The sequence below is a fragment of the Zonotrichia albicollis genome, chromosome W (assembly GCF_047830755.1).
Source record: "Zonotrichia albicollis isolate bZonAlb1 chromosome W, bZonAlb1.hap1, whole genome shotgun sequence".
NCBI lineage: Eukaryota > Metazoa > Chordata > Aves > Passeriformes > Passerellidae > Zonotrichia > Zonotrichia albicollis.
In genome coordinates this window covers 6,031,840-6,056,912 of record NC_133859.1, presented here as the reverse complement: position 1 = coordinate 6,056,912, position 25,073 = coordinate 6,031,840, and the positions used below count along the sequence as shown (strand labels likewise).

The window sequence follows — 25,073 nt, the reverse complement described above, 5'->3', positions numbered from 1 at the left end:
AACTGTTACAGTAACTGTCTTGTTGTTTCAAGAAGAAACAGCGTCAATCAACAGTTTTTAAGTTACTGCCAGAAAACAGAAGGTCATCTGAACCTCATTTCATTCTAAAACCACATGTATCCCTGCTGTTTTTACAAGATTTGTGATCCCACACAGGTCCTGTAGTCTAAATTTTAAGCGCTGGTATCCACCTATTTCATTGTTTAACTGGCCAATCTAAAATAATCTGATTTTGAGTTTTGTTTCTGATCTTTAGATCCTACTTGTTAACACCTGTGCAACAGTGTTTTTTACCAAAATTGCATGTTTACATCTGATGATCATTGGTTTTTTTTACTTAAAGAAAACTTTAAGTGATACCCAGAGAGTTGGAAGTTGCAGCACATATCAACACCACATGCCAAAACACAGCCTAGAGGCTTCTCCTGCTGCTGCAGCTTAGGGTGGTGATCTGAAAGACAGATTAACTCTACAACAATGAACAGCACAGCTTCAGCCGGCAGAGCAGCAGGGCTCTTAGCCTTAAGGTGCTCTCCAGAGGAAGCAAAGGTCTTAGAGTCACAGAATGTTAAGGGCTAGAATAAGCCTTAAATACCATCTAGCCCCCTCCTACTGGACGAAGCTGCTCCAAGCCTTATTCAGCCTGGTTTTAAACACTGCCAGGGTTGCAGCACCCAAAAAAAAAAATCACTGGGCAACCTGTGCCAGCACCTCACAGTAAAGAATTTTTTTCTTATAGCTAACCTGAATTTTCCTTTTTTCAGTTTGCACCAACTAGTCTTGATGCTATACTGCAGTTCCTGTCGAAGAGTCCATCTCCAGCTTCCTTCTAAGTCCCTTTAGGTACTGGAGGGTTGCTATGAGGTCTCCACGTAACTTCCTCTTCTGCAGACTGAACGGCCACAAGTTTCTCAGCACCAGGAACCCCCGCTCTGTAATTCCGCATCTGAAGGTTTCCCCTCAGTGTGCTCATTTTACATACGAGATGCAGCTTCAGGAGCCGGGCTCCCGACAGCTGCCCTCACCCCGCGGCCGCTCCCGCACGGCGTGGCCTGGACACGATCCCACCGCCCCGACCCCAGTCGGGGCAGAGCTTCACTCCTCCCCTTACCTCTCCTTTTCTTCGCCTGCGCGGCTTCCCCCGGGAGCGGCTCGACCCAGCGTTCCTCCTCATCGTCCTCGTCCGCTGCCGCCGGATCGCCGCCCACCTCCGGCGGCTTTCGCTTGCGCTCCGGCTCGGCGGACGCCATGGCGCTGACGTCAGTGCCCCGCGCTGGGCGCTCTGCGAGTGACGTGCGCGCCGCGGTTCGGACAGCGGGAGGGGAGGCGGTCTCGGCCGCTGGGGCCGCGGGGCTGCTTTGCGGGGAGGGCGCTGGCTTCCCGGCTGGGAAGGGGCGAGGTTCATGCCTGGGCTGTGAGCGGGAATGTCCCGCCTCACGTCCTGCCGCCGTTGTGCTGCGGGGGCTCCCTGTCTCACCGCTTTTGAGATGTTGTTTGTACCTTGCCGATATTTTGCTTCCTAAGGTGCCTTCGTGTCTCTTTCACAAACCTTCCGTCGCTTTCCTCTCCCCTCCCTCGCCGTCTGCCCGCAGCTGGTGTTTGTGTGCTGGGTCACAGGACGCATTTCGCCTTCCTCATGTGTGTGTACGGGTATGAAAGGGACAGTGCCAAGAGTATGGATGCAGGCTCTGCTCCGCTGTGCCCAGCAGTAGGACGAGAGGCAATGGGCAGAAGCTGATGCACAAGAGGTTCCACCTGAACACGAGGAAGAGCTTTACGGTGCAGATGACCATGCACTGGAACAGATTGCCCAGAGCGGTTGTGGAGTCTTCGTCACTGGAGATACTCAAGCACCATCTGGACACAATCCTGTGCCATGTACTCTGGGATGACCCTGCTTCAAATGGGAGGTTGGACCAGATGACCCCCTGTGGTCCCTTCCAACCTGACCCATCCTGTGATTTTTTTTGTAAAGCCTTGGCTAGCATAGAGCCTACACTTGCACACGTGTGTTTTTCTTACCTAATTATATAGTCCTAAAACAAAGTAAGAAGGAATAACTTGTTGAAAATTGAAGGCATTAGTATTAATGCCAAAAAAGCTTTTAAGTTTTCAGGTATGGTGTGGAAATAAAAACGTAATTTAACCATACTGAAATGGGGAAAACTGCAAGCTACAAGAAAATAAGATCCGAAAGTGACATTCCATTGTGTGTACTGTGTAAGGTAGATAAGAGCACAGCATTAAGGACGGCAGGTCAGTTTGGCTTGTGAGAGCCTTGTCATGTCACACAATATGTACATTTTGAAATGTTGTATGAAATTGACCCAGAAATTTAAAGCTATCAACAGAATCATTTCATCATTTTGTGTGATAGAGGTTTTCTGTCTTTTTCTTCAGAGAAGAGAAAGCATTATTATTCCATATAATGCTTTAATAGTGATGAATTATAGTATTGCAGGGGATAGGGGCAGAATAGGTTTTTATCCCATCCCATGACCCCTTTAAATTTCCAAAGCATGGGGTTCTTTTTCTCCCTTTTATTCTTCCGTCTCCCCACTATCCCCCCAAACTCTCATTGTCTCTTTTTTTATTTTTTTTTTTTGTCTGAGAAAAAACTAAGACTGCTTAGTTTCTTTCTTAGTTTCTTCCATCTGGGCAGTCTTTGCTGGAGGCATTTCAGAAGCCTTAATAAATTACGGGAACTGGTTCTGTTTTATATTATGGAGCCATTCCAAGACTCTTAAGAAGATAATGATCTTGCTTTCCAAAATCTATGCTCATTAGTTCTTATAAGATCATGGTAACCTAGATTTTGTAGAGCTCTGTTTTAAATACAAGAAATCTGCCAGGAAGACTTAGTAGAAGTATTGGCTATGTATGAGTTTTCTAGTGTAATTCCAGCATTCAGTGAGATGTTCTGATTCTCTTTTCTCATCCACTTTGCTATGAGGTGCTTGAACTTCACAAGTACTAGTAGAATATTTCACTCCTTTTAAAGAATAATAATAATTTTCTCTGACGCTGTGTTTTTGTACTGAAAAAGAACAAAAGATTGAGTTAGTAATTTATGCTTCAATCAGAAGGTAGAAAAGTGTTGTATTGTTGTTATCTTGTTGTTCTTATATTCTCAAAGAGTCCATACCTTCTTGCTGGGCTCTGTTTTCTGTAGTGCAGCCTCTCAGGGGCTCCTCCTGGACTCTCGACCCACCCCTTTTATCCCAGCTATCTTTACGAGCCACAGCTGCTGCCCAACTAAGGACTTCGCAGCTGTGACTCATTTAGACTATCTAGGACCCACTTATCTAACACATAGGACTCTCACTACATTTCAGTTCTTGTATTCTTATTGCTGTTATAACAATATATGTATTCAGGCCCCCACAGAAAAGTGTAATTCTTCTCTAGATCATTATCTATTTTTAACCTTTCTGTTTAATCTCTATGTGTTTGGTGGGTCTAGTGACCCATTAAGGTATTTTTAAAGGCCTCCTGCATCTGGTATATCTAGCCTGTTGATTGTTTTCCCTGGGAAAAAAATTTTACTCCTTCTTATTTTTCCCCTGTTAATTGCTGCTGTCATTCAGGTATCTCTTAAGTGAGAAACATACAAATTCATAAATTAATTCCAGCTGTTTCTTTCTGACCCAACAATTTCTCAAAGTTTTTAATTTAACTTGGATTGATTTTTATTTTGGCTCCCCAGGTGCTCTCTTTCCTTGGTTGTCTGTATGTTCTTTCAGGTTCTTTTGTTTGTTTTTCTAGTAACTTTGAGGGTGCTTAATTTGTTAATTAAAAATATTCTGAATTCAAATGAAAGAGAAATAGATTACCATTTTTATTGACAGAACAGAAGTAAGTGCTTAAAAAGAAACATATATATAAAATACATAATAAATATTGCAGATAAATGGAGGTAGAGCGTGGCTTTGTAGATGTGAGACTCCTTTATTGTTTCTATAATAAAGTTGTTGGAAAATAAAGAAGTCATTGCAAATAATCAAAGCAGTTATGAAAATTTAGGATTTTGTCATTCAATTTTAAAATTAAATTATTAGTCTCTTCTTAGACACTGATTCTACTTAGTTATATAGTTAGCAGATTTTACTTAATGGCTGGGTGCTTTCTAAAACTATGGAGGAGTTAGCTAAAAGCTTTGGATTAAGGGAGTTTTTTCTGTTGCATAGTTGATCTGAAATGGCAAGGATGATTAAGTAATCAGTTATTGTAGATCTACATGATAACATGTTCTCTTTGCTTGTTAATAGGCTGAATGTTCATCAGAAATCAGTAACACAGCTGGTCCTGTCGAAGCCAAGGAAGAACTCTTGGATGAGTGTGAGAGTATTTGGGAGCAGATTGAAGAGGTATGCAAATATCAATGATAGACGAGGTTTATTATAGTGCTTTTTCAGAATTATTTTATTCACCACATTCTTGCCCCACCCTCTCCAAAGAAACCACTCTGATAAAACCAAACCAAGCAACCAACCAAAAAACCCACACAAGCAAAAAATCAGAAACAAACAAACAGAAAAAAAAAAGGAAATAGTATCTTCAGAAAGGTCAAATGTAGAAGTGCTTGGAGGGGTGGAGAATGCTTTGTAAAGTCAATGTGCTGATGTTGCTATTTATTTAGTGTGGGACTGTATATTAAAATTATGGAAAATGAAAGAATTTATTTGTGTTGCGGTAGTACCAGCATACAGAGACCCTTCTCTCTTTAGCCTCACAAATATGGGATTCCATTTCACACGTCCTTTGGATCTTAGAGGAGAGAGAGAGAATAGGATGAGAGAGAGGCAGAGGAGGACTTTGATGTCTCCCTATGCTTACTCCCTTGCAAACTCACAGTTACATTGTCATGGTTGGAACTTCTCTCTTGTACAAAGCACAATATGTTAAAAAATAACAGTTTAGGGGTGGTTATTTTTATTTTCTGGATTCCCAGAAAAGATAAACTTCTGTCAGTTCTTAGGGAATACTGTTCAGCCTTGTCCATGACTCTCTTCTCAGTTTCTCATGTTCTTCATCTGTTCAATGCCTTTCCCCATATTAACTTTTCCCTCATAACTTGCCTTTTTACTTAAAGAATACATCTTTCTTTAGCTGCTACTTCTCTCCTTCAGAGTTAATTGTTACTTTACTGTGCTGTGATTTCAAAACTTCTTAATTTGCTCTTCTGGGTTAGGGTATAGGGGATGTGGAAGGATCCAAGTTAAAATTAATTTATTTCTATATTTAAAAAGTTGTGTTTAAATTTCTAAGAATTGCATTTTGTTCTTACAAAAGAGAAAACAACTTTCTTTGTGTTTTATTTCTTTTTGTTTCTGCCAAGTGTCAGAGCAAGCTAATGCTTCTAGGAACAGACACACTGCTACCATCAGATGCCAAGGTAAGACAGTGGGTTTTTAAAAATACTCCATTTTCTGCTAAGACCGTAGAATCAGAGAATGGCCTGCCTTAGAAAAGCCCTTAAAGATCATCCAGTTCTAATCCAGGCATAGGCAGAGACACCTTCAACTAAATTAGGTTGCTTTAAGCCCCTTCCAGCCTGGCCTGGAACCCTCTTAGGGATGGGGCATCTGCAGCTTCTCTGGGCAACCAGTTCCAGTGTCTCTGTGCTTACACAATAAAGAATTTCTTCCCAGTATCTAAACCTGCCCTCTATCATCTTAAGGCCATTTCCCCGTGCCCTATCACTACATGCACTTGTAAACAGTCTCTCTCTTTTAGGCCCCATTCAGGTACTGCAAGGTCCTGTAGTGTTTCCCTGGAGCCTTCTCCAGGCTGAACAAACTCAACTCCCCTCACCTGTCTTTATAGGAAAGGTATTCCAGCCCTCCAATCATCTTTGTGGTTCTCCTCCAGACTTACTTGAGCAAGTTCACATCCTTCTTATGTTGGGGACCCCAGAGCTGGAGGCAGCACTCAAGGTGGGGTCTCACCAGAGCAGAGTGGAGGGGCAGAATCCCCTTCCTTGACCTACCTGCTGGCCATGCTGTATTTGATGCAGGGTTATGATTGGCTTTCTGGACTGCAAGTGCATGTGTCGAACTTTTCATCCACCAAGATTCCCAGATCTTTCTTCGCAGGGCTGCTCTCACTCAGCCTGTATTGATACTGGGGGTTGGTTGCCCTGACCCAGGCATAGAACCTTGTGCTTGGTCTTGTTAAACTTCATAAGTTTCATACTAGTGCAGCTCTCAAGCCTGTCCAGGTCCCTCTGGATGCCATCCCTTCCCGGCAGTGTGTCAGTTGTCCCACACAGCCTGGTGCTGTCAGTGACTTGCTGAGGGTGCCCTTGATGGCCCTGTCCATGTCCCTGACAAAGATGTTACATAGTGCCTGTCTCAGAAACATGGCCTATGCAATGCCCCCTCATCGTGGATCTTCACCTGAATGCTGAACTGTTGACTGTACCTGAATGTCACCATCCAGCCAATTCCTTACCCAATGAGCAGTCTGTCACATCTGTGTCTCAAGAGTTTAGTGACAAGCATGTTGTTCCAAACAGTGTCAAATGCTTTGCACAGCTCCCAAATAGATGACATCAGTCGCTCTTACCTTAATGCACCAATGCCCTAATCCTGTTATAGGAAGCCACCCAATTTGTCAGGCGTGATTTGCCCTTAAATTCATGTTGCTTAACAACAATTGCCTCTTAATTTTCTACATGCCTTAGCATAATTTCAAGGAGGATATGCTCCTTGGTCTTGCTGGGCACAGAGGCGAGACTGATCAATCTGTAGTTTACACATTTTTGTTTTTGTCTTATTAATAATATGGGTTGTGTGTCTCCTTTTCCAGTTGGTGGGATCTTCACCAGACTGCCATGACTTTTCAAATGTGATGGATAGTGGCTTTACCACTTCACCTGCCAGTTCCCTGTGGCGGGTTTAATCCTATCTGGCCAGCTTAGCTGTTCATCACTCCCCTCTTCATCTGGACAGGGGAGAGGAAATATAACTGAAGCCTCAGGAATCAAGATCAGGACAGATTTTCTCTTACTAAGTTTGAAAAATGCAACTGATAAATGACTAACACAGGCAGCAAAATGGGAGGAGAAGGGGGTGTAACTTAATACTTGTTTGGACTTTTTCCTAATCAGTGCATATGTAATTTCTTCTTGTTAAATGTCATTGTTGTGCTATCCCTTACAGTATCCTTGGGGACTGTGCAGCTGTGGGATGAGCAGGTTCGCAGTGTGCTGGGTAAAGAGCTGTCTGAAGCATAGAGCTCAGTGGGGTGCAGTGACTGGGGCTGTATCTGGCTGATGACCAGCCACCAGCAATGTTCCTCAGGGTGCAGCTCAGCTCTGTTCCACGTGTTTATCAGTGACCTGGATGAAGGATTGGAATGCACCGTGAGCACACTGGCTGATGACTCCAAACTGGACGATGGTTGGCACTCTGGAGGGACCAGAGGCCTTGCAGAGGGATGGAGCTAGCTTAGAACATTGGGCAATCCTCAATGGCACGACATCTAATATCAGCAAGCCAGCGGGAGAGGAGTGGCTGTTGGGCAGCCCTGCAGGAAGGGCTCTGAGGGCGCTGGCTGACAGCAGCTCAGGGCGAGCCCACAGCATGCCCTGGCAGCCCCGAGGGCACACGGCATCCTGGGAGCCTGGAGCGTGGCACTGCCAGCCACAGGAGAGGGGATTGTCCCTGTGTTCAGGGCTGTGCAGCCTCACCTGCAGTGCTCAGTGCAGTTCTGTGCCCCACAGTTTAAGAAGGTTGTGAAGGTCCTTGGGTGCATCCAGAGGAGGGCAACAAAGCTGGTGAGAGGCTGGAAGGCATGTCCTGTGAGGAACTGCTGAGGACTTTGGGCTTCTCTACTTTGTAGAGAAGGAGCTGAGGGTTTTTTTCTGGTTACATTCTACATCTTCCTCAGGGAAGTGGAGATGGAGATGCTGATATCTTCTCCCTGATATCCAGTGATATTATGTGTGGGAATGGTACAAAGATATGCAAAGGGTGGATCAGAAATGACATTAGAAAGTATTTCTTTACCTGTATGAACCTTCCTCTGAAGGGCCTTCACAACTCTGCCAATTCTGACTCCTCCTCATTTCCCCCTTTTGAAAAAATAATAGAAACGTTCCATGATCCCTGTGAATTACTGTAAAATACTTTGAAGAAACTAGTGTTCTATTGTAATAGATGCTCTTTTGTTTTCTGCTGTATTAACTTAACAATTCGATTTCTATCCTGTTCCACCTCATTTTATGCCAATGCAACTCAACACACTTCAAGAGATCCTTCTTTTCTTGTTACACAGCTTTCCTTGTTAAAGCTGCGATGGAAAGCTTTAACAGTAGATGTTCGTCAGCGGCAAGCAAGAAATCCTGAAGGTGAGTAACTGTTTCCTTGTAAAGAATGTTTGTATAACCTTCTGCAAAATTTCTTTCATCTAGGCCATGAGTATATTGAATGTCTGCTGATTGTATTTTCATTCTGTAACTACTTAAAAATTAAAATAATGCTACTTTAAAAAGTAGCATGTATGTTTCATTTCTTCATTATTTTTGCACTTCAGTTCTAAGTCAACTTGAAATTAAAAGTGAATTCCACTATAACTTAATCCTATGATTCTGGACAAATAAATGCATGATTCATATCACAATTCATCGGTCAATTAAATGGAAAAACAACTATTAGCAGATCTCCTAACCCAATAAAAAAAGTTAATTATCCTGTTACCCTCCTTCATATTCTTTTCTGAGTGATTGTTTTTTCTCTATCTTTTATTTGTATTTTGTTTTTAGAACAGAAATATTTTGGCAAATAATTTTGTCTTTTAAGAAGCTGATACATTAACCATACATCTGATTGTTTTTCTGATTAAAGGTGTGTAGTATTATGATGTGACAGTTGAAACTTTAAAATAGACCTTTAGTGCTAAGCCCTTTACACTGTAGTGAAATACCTATTTTGAATTAGCAGCAATTGGAGATTTCAAGTCAAGATAAAGTGGTAAGAGCAACTAGAATTTTAAAAAAATGCAGGAATCCAGAACACTTACTGATTCTGAGAAGCACAAACCACTGAGACTAGTGGTAATTCTTATATTTGTTAGGCATTATCAGTCAAAAGGTATCAATTCCTCAGTTCTTCAAAGTTCTCTTTGTACATAACCACCACTGCTGATAAATTTTACCCTCTTGCAAGGCTGATGTGGCCAGACGCTGGAAATAAAAGCATTCAGGATCTAAGTGTGACTAAAGTAATCTTTGTTTCCAGATGTCCCATATGGACATTCCTAAAACAGTTCACACTACACTGTCATTAATATTCTGGTAGTACTCATGGTTATGTCTCCTGTCGAGGACCTGTTAGCACCTGTCAATCCAGTAAAACTTCTAGTTAATCTTTAAATTAATATATTGACTAAATTGAATATTTTTATGCCAGTAAAGGCTTGGTTTTATAATATTTGCAAAATTATAGGAATGTGTTATAGACAGCATGTGGTGATTTCCAATGTTTTGTCATTTAGCCAAATGGAAATGCCTTTTCAGATCAACATCAGAAGCAGTTCTCCAACTTTTTTTCAAAGTCTATGTATTTGCTGCATCTCATCACTAAATAAGAGAAGCTAGGATTTTTTTTTTGTATAAAGAGATACTGTTGCTGTATTAGAATAAATTCATAGTTCAGTGTTGTAAGCCTCACTCCAAGAACTGTCAGCCTCCAGTGCTACTGAGGTATGTAGACCAAAGGCATGTCATCGAATGAATTTGGAACATACTGGTTCCTGGCTGCTGTTCATGAATAAGTTGCTGGCTTAAAGCAAATTAATTGAAAGAACTTAGTTTTTATCTGGGTAAAATACCTGAGGCTGTTAGATTTCCATACTAAAATATGTATATTAAACTTCAAGCTATTGGCTTAAAAATATCCTTGGCCTATTTTTTTGGCTTGCTGACTTGCTTTGTTCAACCATTCTTACTTCTTCCCAGATGATAATATTTCTTATTGGAAATCCTAATTTTTTAATAGAGAATTGTCTATAATTAATACTTTACAACCAAATCTCTGCCTTTTTTGGCTCCCTTTCCAGTGGAAGAAAAAAATCCTGCTAAGAATTTGAATAGAGTTATGGTGCTTGTATGGAAATGAGGAGTCCCCTTTGCTTACTTCTCTGTCTTGGCTTCTTTCTACCTACTATTTGTTTTGAAGGAGGAATTACTTAATTGCAAACATTATGTGATTATATCTAAATAAAAATAGCAGAAATACTGATTTAATACAATTTACTAATAGAGCATGAATGTCAGGCCGTCTTGTAACTGGTTTTAGCTTTTAGTACTGGCCAGTTCATTTCCTGTAAATGAGGACCTGTCAGCATTTCAGTCTTAAACCTTATTTTCAGAGGTTATAGCTTGGCAGTTCTACATTTTTTTGAGCACAATATTGGCAAACAGACTTGAATTCATGATGCAAATTTTATTTTTGCAAAGCTTTTGCTTTAGTGTCTTTTTCTTTCTCGATTTCTGGTATTATTTATGTAGCTCTAGATCTGCTAAATCAGCTGAATTAAAACTTCTAAAAAAGCTTTTGGCTTATAAAAATAAAATTTAACTTTTACCTTTGCAAAATCAGGAAGTGGAAGCAACCATATTTTAAACCATTTCAAACAGTTGTGGTCTCTGCATAAATTCTCTTTTTCTTTGCAAAATAGCAGTATTCTGCCAAATACCTTTTTGTTTTATCTTAATATGAGTTTCTGTATAAACATGTGCATAGTAGTTGCTTTGACATTCCTAGCATCTGGTAGTACTTTTCTTAGTAATTGTACTGTGTATCACTAGGCAATTCTCTCTGACATTTGATTTTTTGCAAGTGCAGTGATTCAACAAAACTGAAAAATATTTAATTGATTGTGGATTGAGCAAGCAGTGAATTTACAGCAGCAGCTGGCATAAGTGTGTTGTCCCAGTGTTTTAGATCTGCATTGTTCCTTCACTAAATTATGGCTAGTGATTTCTTTCCCAGGAACACAGGGCCTTCTATTCTGATACTCGCACAATATGAACAGTGAATGGCAAGCATGAACTCAGAATTAGGTATCTTGAAATAAAGAAGCATTATGAGGCAGTTGTAAAAATTGGTAATATTTGGTAAGGGAAGGCTTATAAAGATGATGTCAGCAGGAAGTGGCAGGAGGAAGAATTGGATGGGTTTTTTTCAAATATACTAGTGAATGTGAATAAAAGTTCACCAATTAATTTTATCACATGTAGGTAGTACATTCATGTAAATAAAGAAATCTTACTCTAATAAAGCACAGGCCACTGTCTCCTGCAGCTCTTAAGCTTAAGTGAGAGCAGAGTACTTAAATTTTGTGTCAAGATTTAGAAACAGCAATTTTCCAATTTTTTTGGAACTGAAAGGAGTTTTATTAAAGAATTTAATTTAATGCATTTTTTGATGCTTCAGTAGTTTTTCTGATTTTCATCTCAGAACAAACAGTGCTTTTAAAACTACTAATCTTAAGCTCCTTAAAATTTTTCAGGTAAGTACTATAACATTACCAAAGAAAGTACTTTTCTGAATTTATTAAATGGACTGTGTGTATTTAGGAGATGTTTAATGCTGTCATGAGAGGGTTAAGGATTTCCTTTTTGATTAAGGAATTTTTATTTAAGTAATTATTTGTAAGATTAGAGATTTCAAGCCCAAACTTGCACCAAAAAATCTACCTGTAAAGATATTTATCTGTTAGAATAGCTTTCATTTCTCCTGTTGAGAATGAAACATCATTCATTGTATTGAATGTATTGAAATAGTTCAAAAAAATCATATGTTTATGCACAAGCTGCAAGTTGACATGGATCTGAGAATTGACTGGAGTCTGTTGAATGCTGTAAAAAACAAGAATTTAACTTTTTTCTGAAAATGCATGAGTCATAAATCACTGCATTTTGTAGAAGCATTCTGGAGAAAAATTTTCATCTTCTTGAATTGTACTTTGGTTTCACTTAGGTATTGCTGTTGCTCAGCGTTTTGAGTTAGGGTATTGGCCTTGCTGGGTCATTCATCTCCCTACTGTTTTTGTGAACAGTAAGAATGGTGACATGCTTCTGAAGTTATTAAAACTAGGTTCTATAGTCCTGATCAAGCATCTAGGAGGCTATTTAACAAGGAATTGGAGGACTGGAAGAATTTGATTGCCCACATTGGTAATGTTGATGGAATGCCTTCTGCTGAAAAAATCAGGCTTGATTGTCTTGAAATGTATAGACATATGCTGTTTATTCATTATACACCCTCACCAATGTATTTGCAGCCAGTTCAGGTATAAAAATAACACACAAGCATTAACACTGTACTTTTTTCAGTCTAATTTAATTTGCTGATTAGTGATAGTAGGTTAGCCCGGCAGGACACCACAGCATGTGGTTAAACTGCTACTGAGAGCCAAACTGTTTTTCAGAAGCTGCACAAATTTCTCTCTAGCCAAGCTGCTTTTCAGTATAAATAAATCTTTATCATCCAATGGAAAAAATAAACAATTCATTTTATTTTTCAGTAATTTCTACCAATCCAGATGTACTGTTAGAATTGGGAAAAGAAGAGGTAAGTCTAATAAAATTGTGTTGGGAAAAAAACCAATACATGCAATTGCTGCATTTTCCCATGACTGTTCCTAGGGTGGACTGCTAAAATGCTGTGTATTTTCCTTCAGCCATTTATGTTGTTCTAATGCTTTTTTCCCCCTCTAGTATAACTAGTAAAATTTCCTAGTTGTGATGAGTGAGGTTTTAAATTGACTTACTGCACAAGTCACTGAGTAGTGCACGATTAACAGTATTTTGCCTCTGGACACACTATCTAATCACAGTAGCTCAGCAAACTTATCTGTGTGCAATGAAAATGATGTGACAATCGACATCCCTGCTACATTAATGCTCCAAGGCCTCACTTAGGATTGGAGTCCCATTGTGCTGGATGCTACCAGGAGACAGAAATCTTGACTGATGACCATGCCTTGCAAAGACTTAACCATCATCTGTAACATTGTGCAGCAGCGTCCATTTCTAGGCCTGAAGCCTACACACTGTACTTTTCAAGATTACTTTCAGTTAACATTGCTCAAGGGCAAGAAGATCCACTCAGAATTGTATTTTCAAGTTGATCTGTGGCTGAATTTTAATTGCTAATCTGTCACAGAATGGCTGGAGTTAGAAGGGACCTCTGGAGATAGAATCATAGGATAGTTTAGATTGGAAAAGGCCTCCAAGATGATCGAGTCCAACCATCCAAATCCACCACTAAACCCTGTCCCTAAGTGTCTCACAGGATTGTGTCGAGGTGGCTTTTGAACATCTTCAAAGAAGGACACTCCACAGCCTCTCTGGGTAGCCTGTTCCAGTGTTCAGTCACCCTCCAGTAAAGCAGTTTTTCCTAATTTTCAGATGGAAATTCCTGTATTTGAGTTTGGGCCTCTTGCTCCTTGTGCTATCACTTTGTACCATGGAAAAGACACCTGCCTTTAAGATATTTGTGTGTGCTTTTTTAAACAAAATGTTATAATACATTGTATTTCATACTTAATAGAAAATGATGTAATATTATGTGTTACATGGAAGAGTCAGTTATCTTAGACATTGAGTTCTGTGGCAATAATTTGCAAATATTTTGTTGAGTTCCTCCATTGGACGAAAGAGCAAATCAATAATGTCTTGTGGATAACATTATACTATATCGATGGCACATAGGAATGCTGTGTGACTTGAGAATATTCCTGCATCTAATGCCTTCTAGTATCACTCACAACAGCAAATCTGACTGCTGTTAAGAGTCACTATCAAAAAGTTGTTAGGTTACACACTTTGATTGGCATGTTGATCTGATATTTGAGGATTAGAGGGTTTTTTCCAGATGTTATATATATCGAGCATATTTGTTTCTGTAGCATATTTTCAGAATGTATATTTCTTTGAGCTAAATCCCTAGGTGCTCTTATTTTGTATGGAAGCAGAAAAAATACATCCAAATCATAGGCTTATATAAGAAACATTATTTTGTACAAGACCATAGTGCTGTAACAGGGGATCTCATAAATTTATACAAGTGTCTGAAGAGAATAAAGCCAGGCTCTTCTCATTGATGCCAAGCAGTAGGACAAGAGGCATGGGATGCACAAGAACACAAGGAAGAGCTTCTTTACTGTGTGTTGGGAATTTAGCTGCTAGAGAATGGAAAATTACAAAGCTGTGGCTAATTCCAAGTCCTGCACCTGCAAGATAGTGTGTCCTTGGGCATAGCTGTAGTATGATAACAAATAGTGAAAGAGACATGAGAAAAGAGAGATGTAACCCCTGAGGAATGGGGAAGAGCTGATGTTGTGGTGTGGCCAATGGACGGGGTAAATTACAGAATATTCATGAGCTTATTATTTGCTGTATAAGTGTCTGATGCTCTCTTCAATAAACGGAACTTGCTTATCACTCATATTGAGTGTCCGAGTCTCCCCTCACTGACAAATGGCTCATCCCCGACAAAGGCCTCGTTCTGCGACAACTGTGCACTGGAACAGATTGCCCAGAGAGATTGTGTAGTCTCCCTTGCTGGAGTTTGTCAAGAACTGTCTGGATGCAACCTGTGCCATATGCTCTTGGATGACCCCTGCCTGACCAGGGAGGTTGGTCCACATGACCCACTGTGGCCTGTCACAATGGTTAAGGAAACTTCAACAGTCCAGGAGCTGCGGTGTCATTTACTAAGCCCATTCACAGCTACCCACGCTCACACAGATCAGGTGTCCTTACCAGCTCAATCCTAGGTTTCCTTCTTCCCCTAGGCTCACACATCCTGATCCCTAAAATAATTTAATCATGGCATAATAACAGAATAACAGCTTGAGCTGGGTGCCTCTGAAGAAGGACCCAGAAAAAAGGAATTTTATACCCTCAAAGCCAAAAGGCTTTATGCCCTCACAGTGTAGTGTAAACACAGAAAAATCCAGATGTCATCAGCTTCTGCCGTGTCTCCATGTCCCCTCCCCTGGCAGGGCCACAGGCCCCCAGGTCCCCTGCTCTACAGAGCCAGCAGTTCACGGCCTCTTGCCTGGGGCTCTTGCCAGAGCTCAACCTGCAGCTCTGCTGCAGCTGCACCCTGAGCCACCTGCACTGAATGTGTTCCTCAACACAATCTTACCTATTCTGTGATTTCTATAATGGAAGACCCAGCCCACTGAGAGTCCACTGTTCCCTAGATTCCGCAATGCCTATAGCTTCTGACTGTAGTAGTTTTATTTCTCTGTATTTCCTGTCCCAGATATGTCATAGCACTGGGGATCATTTAATTAATGGATGCAGTTAGTCTTTCTTTGATGCATCTTCATTTTCTGTACATTTTATGTGGTGCAAGTAGCATGGATTCATTCTTGCCAGCAGCTGCAGTAGTTTAGACAATAGAGCCCTGTTGCTGTAGACATTTTCTCCTCAGCCATTCATTCGCTGAGCAGTTCATGTGTGTACTTCAGGTAAAATAAAGTATTTTGTTAAGCTCTGTGAGCTTCAAGAAGACACTAATGAGCAGCTGGTCGCAGTGACGTTTTCAATAGCTCCTGCATTTTAAACTGGATTTTAATGTTTACTAAGGAATTGCAGATGATTTTCTTCCCTTTTATCAGATTTACAAATGTAGCCTTACATAGAACAAATACTACAGTCTGGGCTACCTGCAAACAGTTTAATTTCTATTCTTTTATAGTTGCAGAAAGTAAAAAATGATCTTGAAATGGTGCTGTCAACACTTCGGTCAAAGAATAAACGACTGGAAGAAGATCTGAAAAGGTAATACAGTAATTTGGACTTTGGAATGCTGTGAGCTTTCTTCTTTTTTTGACTGCCCAGAGAAGCTATTTATCTGTTGTGCCGTTTCCTACCTTTCATGTTTCAAAGAGAGCAGCAGTGGAATGAGGAACAGAAACAGATGCTAGAGACTCTTAATAAAATGGAAGAAGAGGCAAATACCGAAGTTGAACATCCTTCCACAAATAGGTATTTCTACATTTTTGAGTTAAAAATTCAAGAATTTAAATATCAACAGGAGCAAATGAGCAAGCAAACTCTTAAAATTTATTCTTTGTTTTATTTAATGGATCAGATAATTGCTCAGTAATCCATATTTGAAACATGAAAGTAATGCTACTATATCCTTTGATTAAAGATGATGAATTTTTAACAGTAGATAATAAGGGTTTTTTTTACTTAGGAGGGATTTTTTAGTTACTTTATTTGATCCCTTGTTTTGTTGCTGTGTTTTTACTGTTAGTTTGAAGACTAGAGAACTCAATGAGCTGAAAAATAAACTACTGAAATTAGAAACCTATAAGAAAGAACTCTTGAGTGCTTTGGGTGAATTTCTGGATAAACATTTCCCCCCTCCAGAGGAAGGTGAAAATATTTAAAAAAAGGTAAGACTTTTCTTTACCTATTAAATTTGAAATGTTGAGTTTATATTTAATTAGATGCAGTACCTGTTTGAAGTCTCTAGCATTGCACCTGCAGTTGTATTTGAAATAAGCATAATTTTTACAGCTGATCCTCTAGGTTTAATTTATATTTTTCAGGTTGTTTTATATTATTTAAGGCTATTTCCAGCTGGGTATTTTCTTTTCTTAATGCATATATCCCTTACCCAATGAGATGCATAGCAATATATTGTATTTCTTACTGAACTGCAAGCTATGCCACATTTGGAAATGGTGTGAGGTTCAGTCCAAATTTACTCTTTTTTTTTTTTTACTTGACTGGGCAAGTAGATTCCTATTTTCCTTGGCAAAACAAATTTTAATTGTTTAACAATGTTTTTGGAACAATAAGGGAAAGTGTTTATAATTACAGAGTAGTTTGGAATGTTAGCCATCAGATTTTGTTCAGGCAAACTGGGTCAAAAATTATCGTAAAACCTCAGGGAGAATAGGCAGCCAGGGAGTATTTTGCATAATAAATTCAAAATGTGCAGTAGAAATAAAACGATTACCATTAGTCTTTGATAGATTAAAAAAAGCTATGAAAAAAAGGCAGGGTTTGATTTTGATTTAAGGAACACTTAACATTACAGAAGCTGAAATTATTTCTTTAATCCAGTTCCCTATTATTTTGGGTAACTACATAATATAAAAATTTCTTCAATATTGTCATTGAGCTCCATTTTAGAACAAATAATTTTTTTACTACTGTTTCTCCTGTGTTTTTTCTTCTAGCACCTCAGAATAGCTCTTTTTCTTTCTTGTGTTTATTCCTCCTGATATATTTACAGCAGCAACCTCATATCCTCTCTTTCTTTGTTTTGCTAATTGAACTAGGAACACCTTTATGACTCCTGCAAGATAATATTTTTCAATTCTCTAGCTTATCCTAGTAATAACCATTGTATGTTTGTTTTCACTTGGATTCATCTTTTTTACAACCTGCTAAGAAACAATATTATAAACAAAAGTACTAGCTCACACCCATAACCAAAGCAACAAAGTACACCCTTGTCTTTTCTGTCTGTAATTTGCAGCTAATGAATCCTGATCTTTTAATTAAAAAATGTTTTGCACATAAGCACATATTTTGCATATAAAAATACCAGTGGATTTGTCAAGACATGGTGTTCATTTTCAAAGTATTATTCAAATATCTTATTTTGTTTAATCTTAGTTTTCCTTTATACCAATGCTTTCCTTTCCTGTTGTTAGTAAATGTGCCATATTTTGGTCTAAGCCTCTCTGTTTTAGAAACAGTTGAATGTGGGACAGTGTCAAATGATTTGCAAAAGTCCAGGTAGATGCCATCAGTTGTTCTTCCTTTTCCACAAATACTGTAACTCTTGTAGAAGGCCACTAAATTTGTTGGGTGTAAATGGTCTATAGTGAAACCATGTTGGCTGTTACCTATCACTTTACTTAAACAAAAAAACTACTTTGATTAATTTCAACACAAGGTTTTATCTTTTCTTAGCTTAAATTTTATTTATACATTTCCTGAACTCTTAAACAGAGTCTGTTTTCTGACAGTCTTTTTCTTTCTTTTCACTCTTTGTGAATTCATAGCTTTTCTATACCTTTTGACTCACTTGGATCACTTGGCTTAACTACAGGTACCTCTTAATCTACATCTAAGTAATTGACTGGGAAGGCAGGACAGCAAGCCATTTTTGCCTACATTTATTGAGTGCAAGAAATAAAAATTGTAATCACTGAAATGAATTAGCAATGAAATTAGCTGTTATGTTGGTTCACAAGAACACAATATTCACTTCTCCTATCAGCTTGGTTCAGCAGTCTAGCAGCACCAAACTCTGCACATCAGCAATTTTGCTTCACTTTGTGGAAGGATGTTGTGTTCACAGTGGTTCTTTGTGAGGGCAAATGTGCAGGGTTGATGTCTGTAGGACATGGCGGCAGTATAGTTTGAACTGCTCCAAGCCTCACTGGTCTGGTTCCACCCTCCTTTCACCTGGCGACATGCATGTGGGATTGGCAGTGGGAATGGGAGTGAAGACTGCATCATAACAGCTCATGTTGGCTTCCATTGCCATGGCCCAACACCTTTAATATAGGTAGTGACTGTAGTAACGATGATCTTGCATTTTAAATCTAGGATAAAAATCTACTTTATTTTTTTCAAGATAATACGAAAAATCAGAGGCTGAGGAATATTCTTTATGCAAATCTGTCTGATAGGAAGGGTGAAGAAGATGCCTTTCAGGCTAAATAATGAAATGCTGAGCATCCTGCTTAACGACTTTATAAGCATTAAGTGATTAGCGGTCCTTAATTGTATTAGTTGTAATTTTGACCAGGGAAATATATCAGCAAAGGTTGTGAAGTTTCATGTTTGCTCTAAGGAGCTTTTTGCTGATAGGTAATGTCGATTCTATTTCCTCAGCCAAATATTGAGATAAGGGCATATAGATAGATGTTATTGGGTCATAGCACCAGGATTTGCAGAGCTTCCATGGAGCAGGCTCTCCCTGGAAACTGAAACTTCTGACCATCTGCAGGTGAGACTATTACAAACTGTGACTGGGAAAAAGGATCCAGAACTTGCCTTTCAGAATATTCTTCTTTCTTGCTTGTATTCTTCCTCTGTTCCAGAAGTGAAGTTTGTATAAGGTGCTGCACAGCTGGTAATATCTTAGGTCTTAAATTCATGCATTCAACAGCAATGCTGAGAAAGCCAGTGGAATATTATCTCCTTTATTTTGTTGAAACTGAAGTGCATGGGGGAAAAGAATAAAACTGGAAAATTAAAGGATCAGGTTTACCGTGCAACAGTACAAGCAGATCCATTGACATTGCTGCCAAAGGAATCTCTATAGACAAATGGCTTGATTTGCTTGCTACAAAGGAAAAGAAGTAATCTTTTAGTGATATTTTATCATTGCCTTTTATTCCACCAAAATTTTTAATTATTCTATTTCTCAGCCTTGATAAGATAAATGTTTTAGTTGAATTCAAAGCAAGTAAGTATTCATTGTCAAATTATGAAAAAAATATTGAGGCACTATGAAATTAAGTCTTGAGTTGTGTCAAATTTCTATTATAAACATTTATTTAAAGCTCATGAAAAATGTTTTTTCCTCCAACAAATTTCTTCACTGTCATGGTTTGAGCTTGGCACAGAGCTAGTGCTCTCTCATGAAAATTCTTCACTTTGGTGTTTGCTGTGAGATGTGACTAGGAATAAGCAAAACAGGCTCTAACTTAAACATAAAGAACACTTTATTACTTAAACTACAGGAAAAGAAAAAAAAAAGAAATTGAAAACCTTACAAAAAACTTTCTTTCTTTCTACTCTCTGACTTTTCTAATCCGATACATTCTCTCAAAACACTAACTGCCCAGCCCGGCACGACACTTTAGTATACTCAAACTGCAGTTCATGAAGAGGAAAGGAGTCTTTCTTGTTCTATAGGCTTCTCTTGGAAACACACTGAAACTTCGTGTGCTTCTTTGTCACTTCGGCACTGCTTGGAAAAAAAAAGTCTTTTTGCTGCTTGTGACATCTTCTTTCTATGCTCAGTGCTCTCACTACTGAGACATGGCCAGAGCTGCTTTTAGGGTTGTCTTTCAAGGATGCTTTGTCTCACTCTAAAAAGGCACAGTCTCTGCTTTGGGACATCTGTCGCTCTCATATTTTTTTAACTCTTTGGGGCTGGGGGGTCTTCACGAATGAACTCTCTTGGTTTTGAGGCACTGCCTCTCTTTAAATGCAGTCTGTGTCACAGGAACAACTGAGTCTATGGCTACAAGAAAAGTCTAGCTAAAAGGCTACTCCAAATCATCTCTCTTTATTCAATTATCTCTACGTTCTTCGGGCCAGGTCTTTGTCTTATCTCATTTCTCATCTCTCTTCTTATTCAGCTTCGAGGAGGATTAGCATTTTTTGCAAGGCCCCAATCATGAAAGAAAGGGGTTAAAACTTTCAGTCTCTGTCTGTCCCGGGACGATGATACTCCCACACGTGCTGCTGCTGCGGCCGGCCGGGCTGCACCCTTCCCCCCCCCTTCCTCCTCCTGGGCTGGCTGCTATCACATTCCGTCTCGCCGACTCTCCCTCCTGGGGGGGGGGAATGGCTGCCCGATGTCTCTTGGAGCTCCTCCACTCTTCCATCCTTGAGAGCTTTCTCACCCCCATCTCTGTCCAGGCCCCGAGCCTACTGCATGGCTGCCCCTCCCCCGCCCAGCAGCAAGGCTGGACGGGAGAGAGATCTGACCTCTTCACAGCGACGTCTCAAGAGAGCGTTCCAAGAGCAGTGCCCTGCTTTTTAACCCCTGTGTATTCTCAGAAGTGTGTCCAAACCCCACTGGCTACACCGAGTGCCAGTCTCAAACCCAAAACTTTCATTAGTTTGACCACAGCTTCCCAGAATTCCCACTCCTTCCTGGTCAAACCACCACATTCACAGAACAAATTCTGTACTACATTATAAATTTGATGTGCTTGGTTTTATTTAAATGTAAACACAGATGAAAACATTATGATCACTTTAGATAAATCTCTCTTGATAATTCAAAAAATGTTATATTTGAAGTGTAGGATTTTGAACTGGTAGATTTAAATCTAACTAAAAGTTTTCATCTTTTGTGTACTATGCAATCAAATAATTGTGTAATTATTTTACTTTGTCAATTAAAATGTTTCTTAACTGGTTTGGGGTTTTGTTAATTTGTCTGGGGGATGTTTATCTTTCCAGAACTCTTCAGCAGAACCAGCTGTAGAACTGATAGCATTGAAAGACATTTTAAAGGTAAGATGTTTTCACTATGTAGAGATTTGAGGAATTTTTAAATATTCAGATGTAGTGATGGTGATGATGGTGATGATGATAAAGTGTTTATTACTAATATAAATAATAGTATGTGGTATTTAGTTAAGACAGTTAATCTAGAATGATTAGAATGTTGTCTCTACAAGAAGAGTGCAGGGAGACCTCATTGTGGCCTTCTGGTTCTAAAAGGGGGCTTATAAAAAGATGCAGAGCAACTTTTTTCATGGGGGAAGAGTTTTAAATTTCAAGAATAGATATTTAGATTAGCTTTCAAGAATAAATTCTTTACTGTGAGGGTGGTGAGGCAGTGGAACAGGCTGTCCAGAGAAGCTGTGAATACTCCATCCCTGGCAGTGATCAATGCTGGGTTGGATGGGGCTTGGAGCAATCTGATCTAGTGCAAGGTGCACCTGCCCATGGCAGGTGCTTGGAATGAAATGATCTTAAAGTATGTTCCAACCCAAACCATTCTGTGAATCTAGGTCAGTTTTCTATTTTAATTCCTATCAATGTAAACCCCACATTATTACAAGAGATGTGGCAATAATTAACTGGTTCAGTTTAGGCTGGAGAATGGCTATCTCTTATTTCTTGATTTTACAATATTTGGTTCAAAGACGTTTTATGTGCCTTAGTGGATCATGTTGGGAGAGACAAATACTGTGTTTAACAAAAAAAGAAAGGTCCATTTCATGCTCAAGAAAGGTCCATTTCATGCTCTATTTTATACTGTTTCAAGAAAGATATTTCTGAAATATACATTAACAGAAGGACTAAATATGTAGCCTCGGACCAATAGTCTTGTGCATTAACTGGATTATTAACTCATACAAGGAAATCAATTAATCCGATTAATGCATTTCTGATTGATTTTATAAGTATAGAAGCATTGCTTAGTGCAATTTTTTAATTACAGTGCAGTTTATGAATGTGAATTGCAAAGCATATTTTTTCTTCTTGTCTTAAATGTAGCATATGAAGTGAAATTTTCTGTTCCCCCTCCTTAGACAGTTCTGAGTTCTATATGTAAGATGTCCCTGGGGAAAATTTTTTTTCTTGATGCAAAATGTGATGTATAAAAACTTGCTGGTATTAAGATGCTATTATCTAATCACTATGTACTACAGTTTAAAGCCCAGGCTTTGGGCTCACATCATCAAAATCATTTTACATGCTTCAAATATCTCAGCATACCTTTTAATGCCAAATTAGGCAGAGCTTGAAAACTCATCAGAATTCAGAGTTGCCACAGCCCTTATGGAAAAAGAATTGTGAAGTTCTTCTAATGCTTTAAAATTGCCCTTCATATTTTTCTGATATTGTTAATCTCCTAAAAATGGGGGCATATTCATGTAATATCTGACTTCTGTTTGGAAGAACACACTATTTGAAAAATTCAGACTCATTTTGAATTTCAACATCCTGACCTAAAGTTTCAATGTCCCTTATCTTTGTATTCCGAAAGGTTTTTCTTTGTTGAGTCATGTTGTTCTAGCTTCAAGTCCCTGTTTGTTGGAACTCAGTACATCCCTCTGGATGTCCAGAGTTGCCGAGGACCCCATCAGGGGGCTCGGAGACCCTGGCATGCTGCCCAGAACACCTGGGGATTTAATTTTGACCGTTTGAGCAAGTTACCAGCTTTGTATGAGGACGTGAAAGTCACACAGGTTTGAATAGTGTAATAATAAAATATGCACAGGGCGAAAATGTAGATTTTAGGATTTCTGGTATAGGGATTATAGGGACAAGATGGAGGAATCAGGGCATGTCTTGTTCTTCTTTCTTCTTCTTGTTCTCCATTTTCTGCTGTGATGTTGGCACTTTGGGATTGGTTTAGAGTAGAAGTGCACTGTCTAACATAGGTGATAGGTATTGGGAATTAAGTGTAAATATGTTATACGTAGTTTGTAGTATAAAAGGACAACACCGCCTCGGGGGTGGTCAGAGTGCCTTTGACTGCCTTGCTGAGCAGATCTCAGCTGGGCAGAAAGAAAATTTTATAGATAAGAATTAATAAACAACCTCAAGACTGAAAAGTGAAGAGTCCAGACTCATTCTTCAGTTGCACGGGCTGAAGCAGAGACATCCTACGCATCTCGGGGCAGAGAATATCAACAGCCGACCCAAGACCTTAATGTTAAATATGAAAAATGTTTTCTGAGGTACACATAAGTTACAGCCATGAAAGCTATTTTGGAGTATCAGATGTCAGAAAAAAACAAGTAAAAATTGTTCTAGAATAATGCATTTGGAGTAAATTCTCATAATTGGAAGTACAAAATATATTAACTGGAACAATTCTTCTTCAGAATGTTCTGAAAAAGAAGAGTAGTCATTCATTTGGGTCTTTTATTAGCAGCACTGGATGCAAAAATATATGAATTGAATTTGACTTTAGCACTAAAGGGCAAAATATATTTTGTACTTACTGAAATTGGGACAGTATAACATTTAAAAGCTCTGAGAAGAAAGATTAAATATCGAGGTTAAATAGAAAGAGCACCATGGGATGGGTGAGATTATTTAATCTGTGATGTGTGCAGTACTCCCCGTGAGCAATATCGTGAGGGCATGAATATGATCTTCGTGAACTGAAACAAAATGACAAAACTGATTTTGTTTTTAACTCCATTAACTAATTCTGTATCAGCATTTAATCTACATTTATTCTGGAATAAAAAAGGATTCTGGTTCTAATTTTTACGTCAAAAAAATGTTATGTAGCTAATTGGAAGTCCTTTGCTTTACTTCTACTTTGTACAGGTCTCATATTTCCTCTTTATAGTCCTTTATATCTTATATTGCCTACATCACAGTAATTTGTTAAAATTTGGTTAAAGGAGATAAAATCTAGCTGTTTTGTTAATTTCCTAAATCTTATCCTTTTGGTCTTCCAGATGCTGATAAACAAATCAATGACCACACCACATGAACCTTATATAACAATTAATGAATCATTTTGGCCACCTTATATTGAGCTGCTGCTGCGATATGGAGTGGCCCTGAGACATCCAGAGGATCCAAACAGAATGCGCCTCCAAGCTTATCACAAGTAGTGTGACCTACACATGCACTTGAAAACAAAAGAACACCAGTCTCTTAATTCAGGGCTAGGACATACTTAGATTTCCTACTAAGCTTTCTTAGTATCAAACATCACTTCTTGTTGAATGATCTTTTTCTTTTACATTAAAATGGGTATTTAAGAGCATAAAACGTAGAAAAAGAAAAAATAATAATTATTTTAACTGCTTACAGTTGGCCTTCAGTGTTATATCAAGATTTGCAGGAGCCTGAGGAGATACACATAGATATTCCCTGAGATCCTCCTGCGGTTCCACAGTATCTTCAGCATTCTCTGAAGCCTTTCTGCTTAGGCCCTGGATATGCTCAGAACCCAAAGGTTCAGTGTAGAGCTTTTTCCTAAGGAGGGATTGAATCAGTACAGCAGAAGAAAAGCTGTAGAAAGAGATAATCCATTTTTCTCTCATGGCCTAAAATGCATTGCCAGTTTTTAAGAGAAGCTGGTTTAGACTGAAACAGAGCTAGCTGAAAACTGTAGCTCCTAGAAAAATCCTGACAGGTAAATTGAAGCAAATCAAGGCAGTGATGAAGAACAGATCTTCCTTATGAAAAAAAGCTAGGAGTAAGCTCTTTCATCAGTACTTTCAACAATCAGGAACGTTGGGGCGTATGTCGAAAGAGTAGGATAATTTCTTCATTTTTTGTCTCCTTGCATTTCTAAGTAACAGTTGTTTGTTTGGAATTAACACCTCTATTAAATGCTAATATTGTG

The 25,073-nt window shown here is 39.0% G+C and overlaps 2 protein-coding genes across 2 annotated transcripts in view; one reads left to right on the top strand and one right to left on the bottom strand.

Annotated features, from left to right (window-relative positions):
• The window catches only part of LOC141726861 (peptidylprolyl isomerase domain and WD repeat-containing protein 1-like), a 13,790-nt gene extending 12,504 nt beyond the window's left edge, over positions 1-1,286 (bottom strand). The window contains 1 exon segment of the mRNA XM_074531971.1: positions 1,112-1,286. Coding sequence (XP_074388072.1) covers positions 1,112-1,250 — 139 coding nt within the window. The 5' untranslated portion in view covers positions 1,251-1,286.
• LOC102068527 (centromere protein K) lies at positions 894-25,073 on the top strand. The gene is made up of 10 exons (XM_074531970.1): positions 894-1,524; positions 4,269-4,367; positions 5,339-5,395; positions 8,281-8,353; positions 12,535-12,581; positions 15,723-15,805; positions 15,914-16,012; positions 16,287-16,428; positions 21,203-21,256; positions 24,175-25,073. The coding sequence occupies exons 1-8, from the start codon at positions 1,249-1,251 to the stop codon at positions 16,420-16,422; spliced, it is 870 nt and encodes a 289-aa protein (XP_074388071.1). The 5' UTR covers positions 894-1,248; the 3' UTR covers positions 16,423-16,428; positions 21,203-21,256; positions 24,175-25,073.

Coding starts and splice junctions, on each gene's coding strand:
- LOC102068527 (XM_074531970.1), top strand. CDS start 1,249: ATGGCGCTGACGTCAGTGCCCCGCGCTGGGCGCTCTGCGAGTGACGTG. Junction 5,396..8,280: donor TGCTACCATCAGATGCCAAG/GTAAGACAGTGG, acceptor CTTGTTACACAG/CTTTCCTTGTTAAAGCTGCG. Junction 8,354..12,534: donor GCAAGCAAGAAATCCTGAAG/GTGAGTAACTGT, acceptor TTTATTTTTCAG/TAATTTCTACCAATCCAGAT.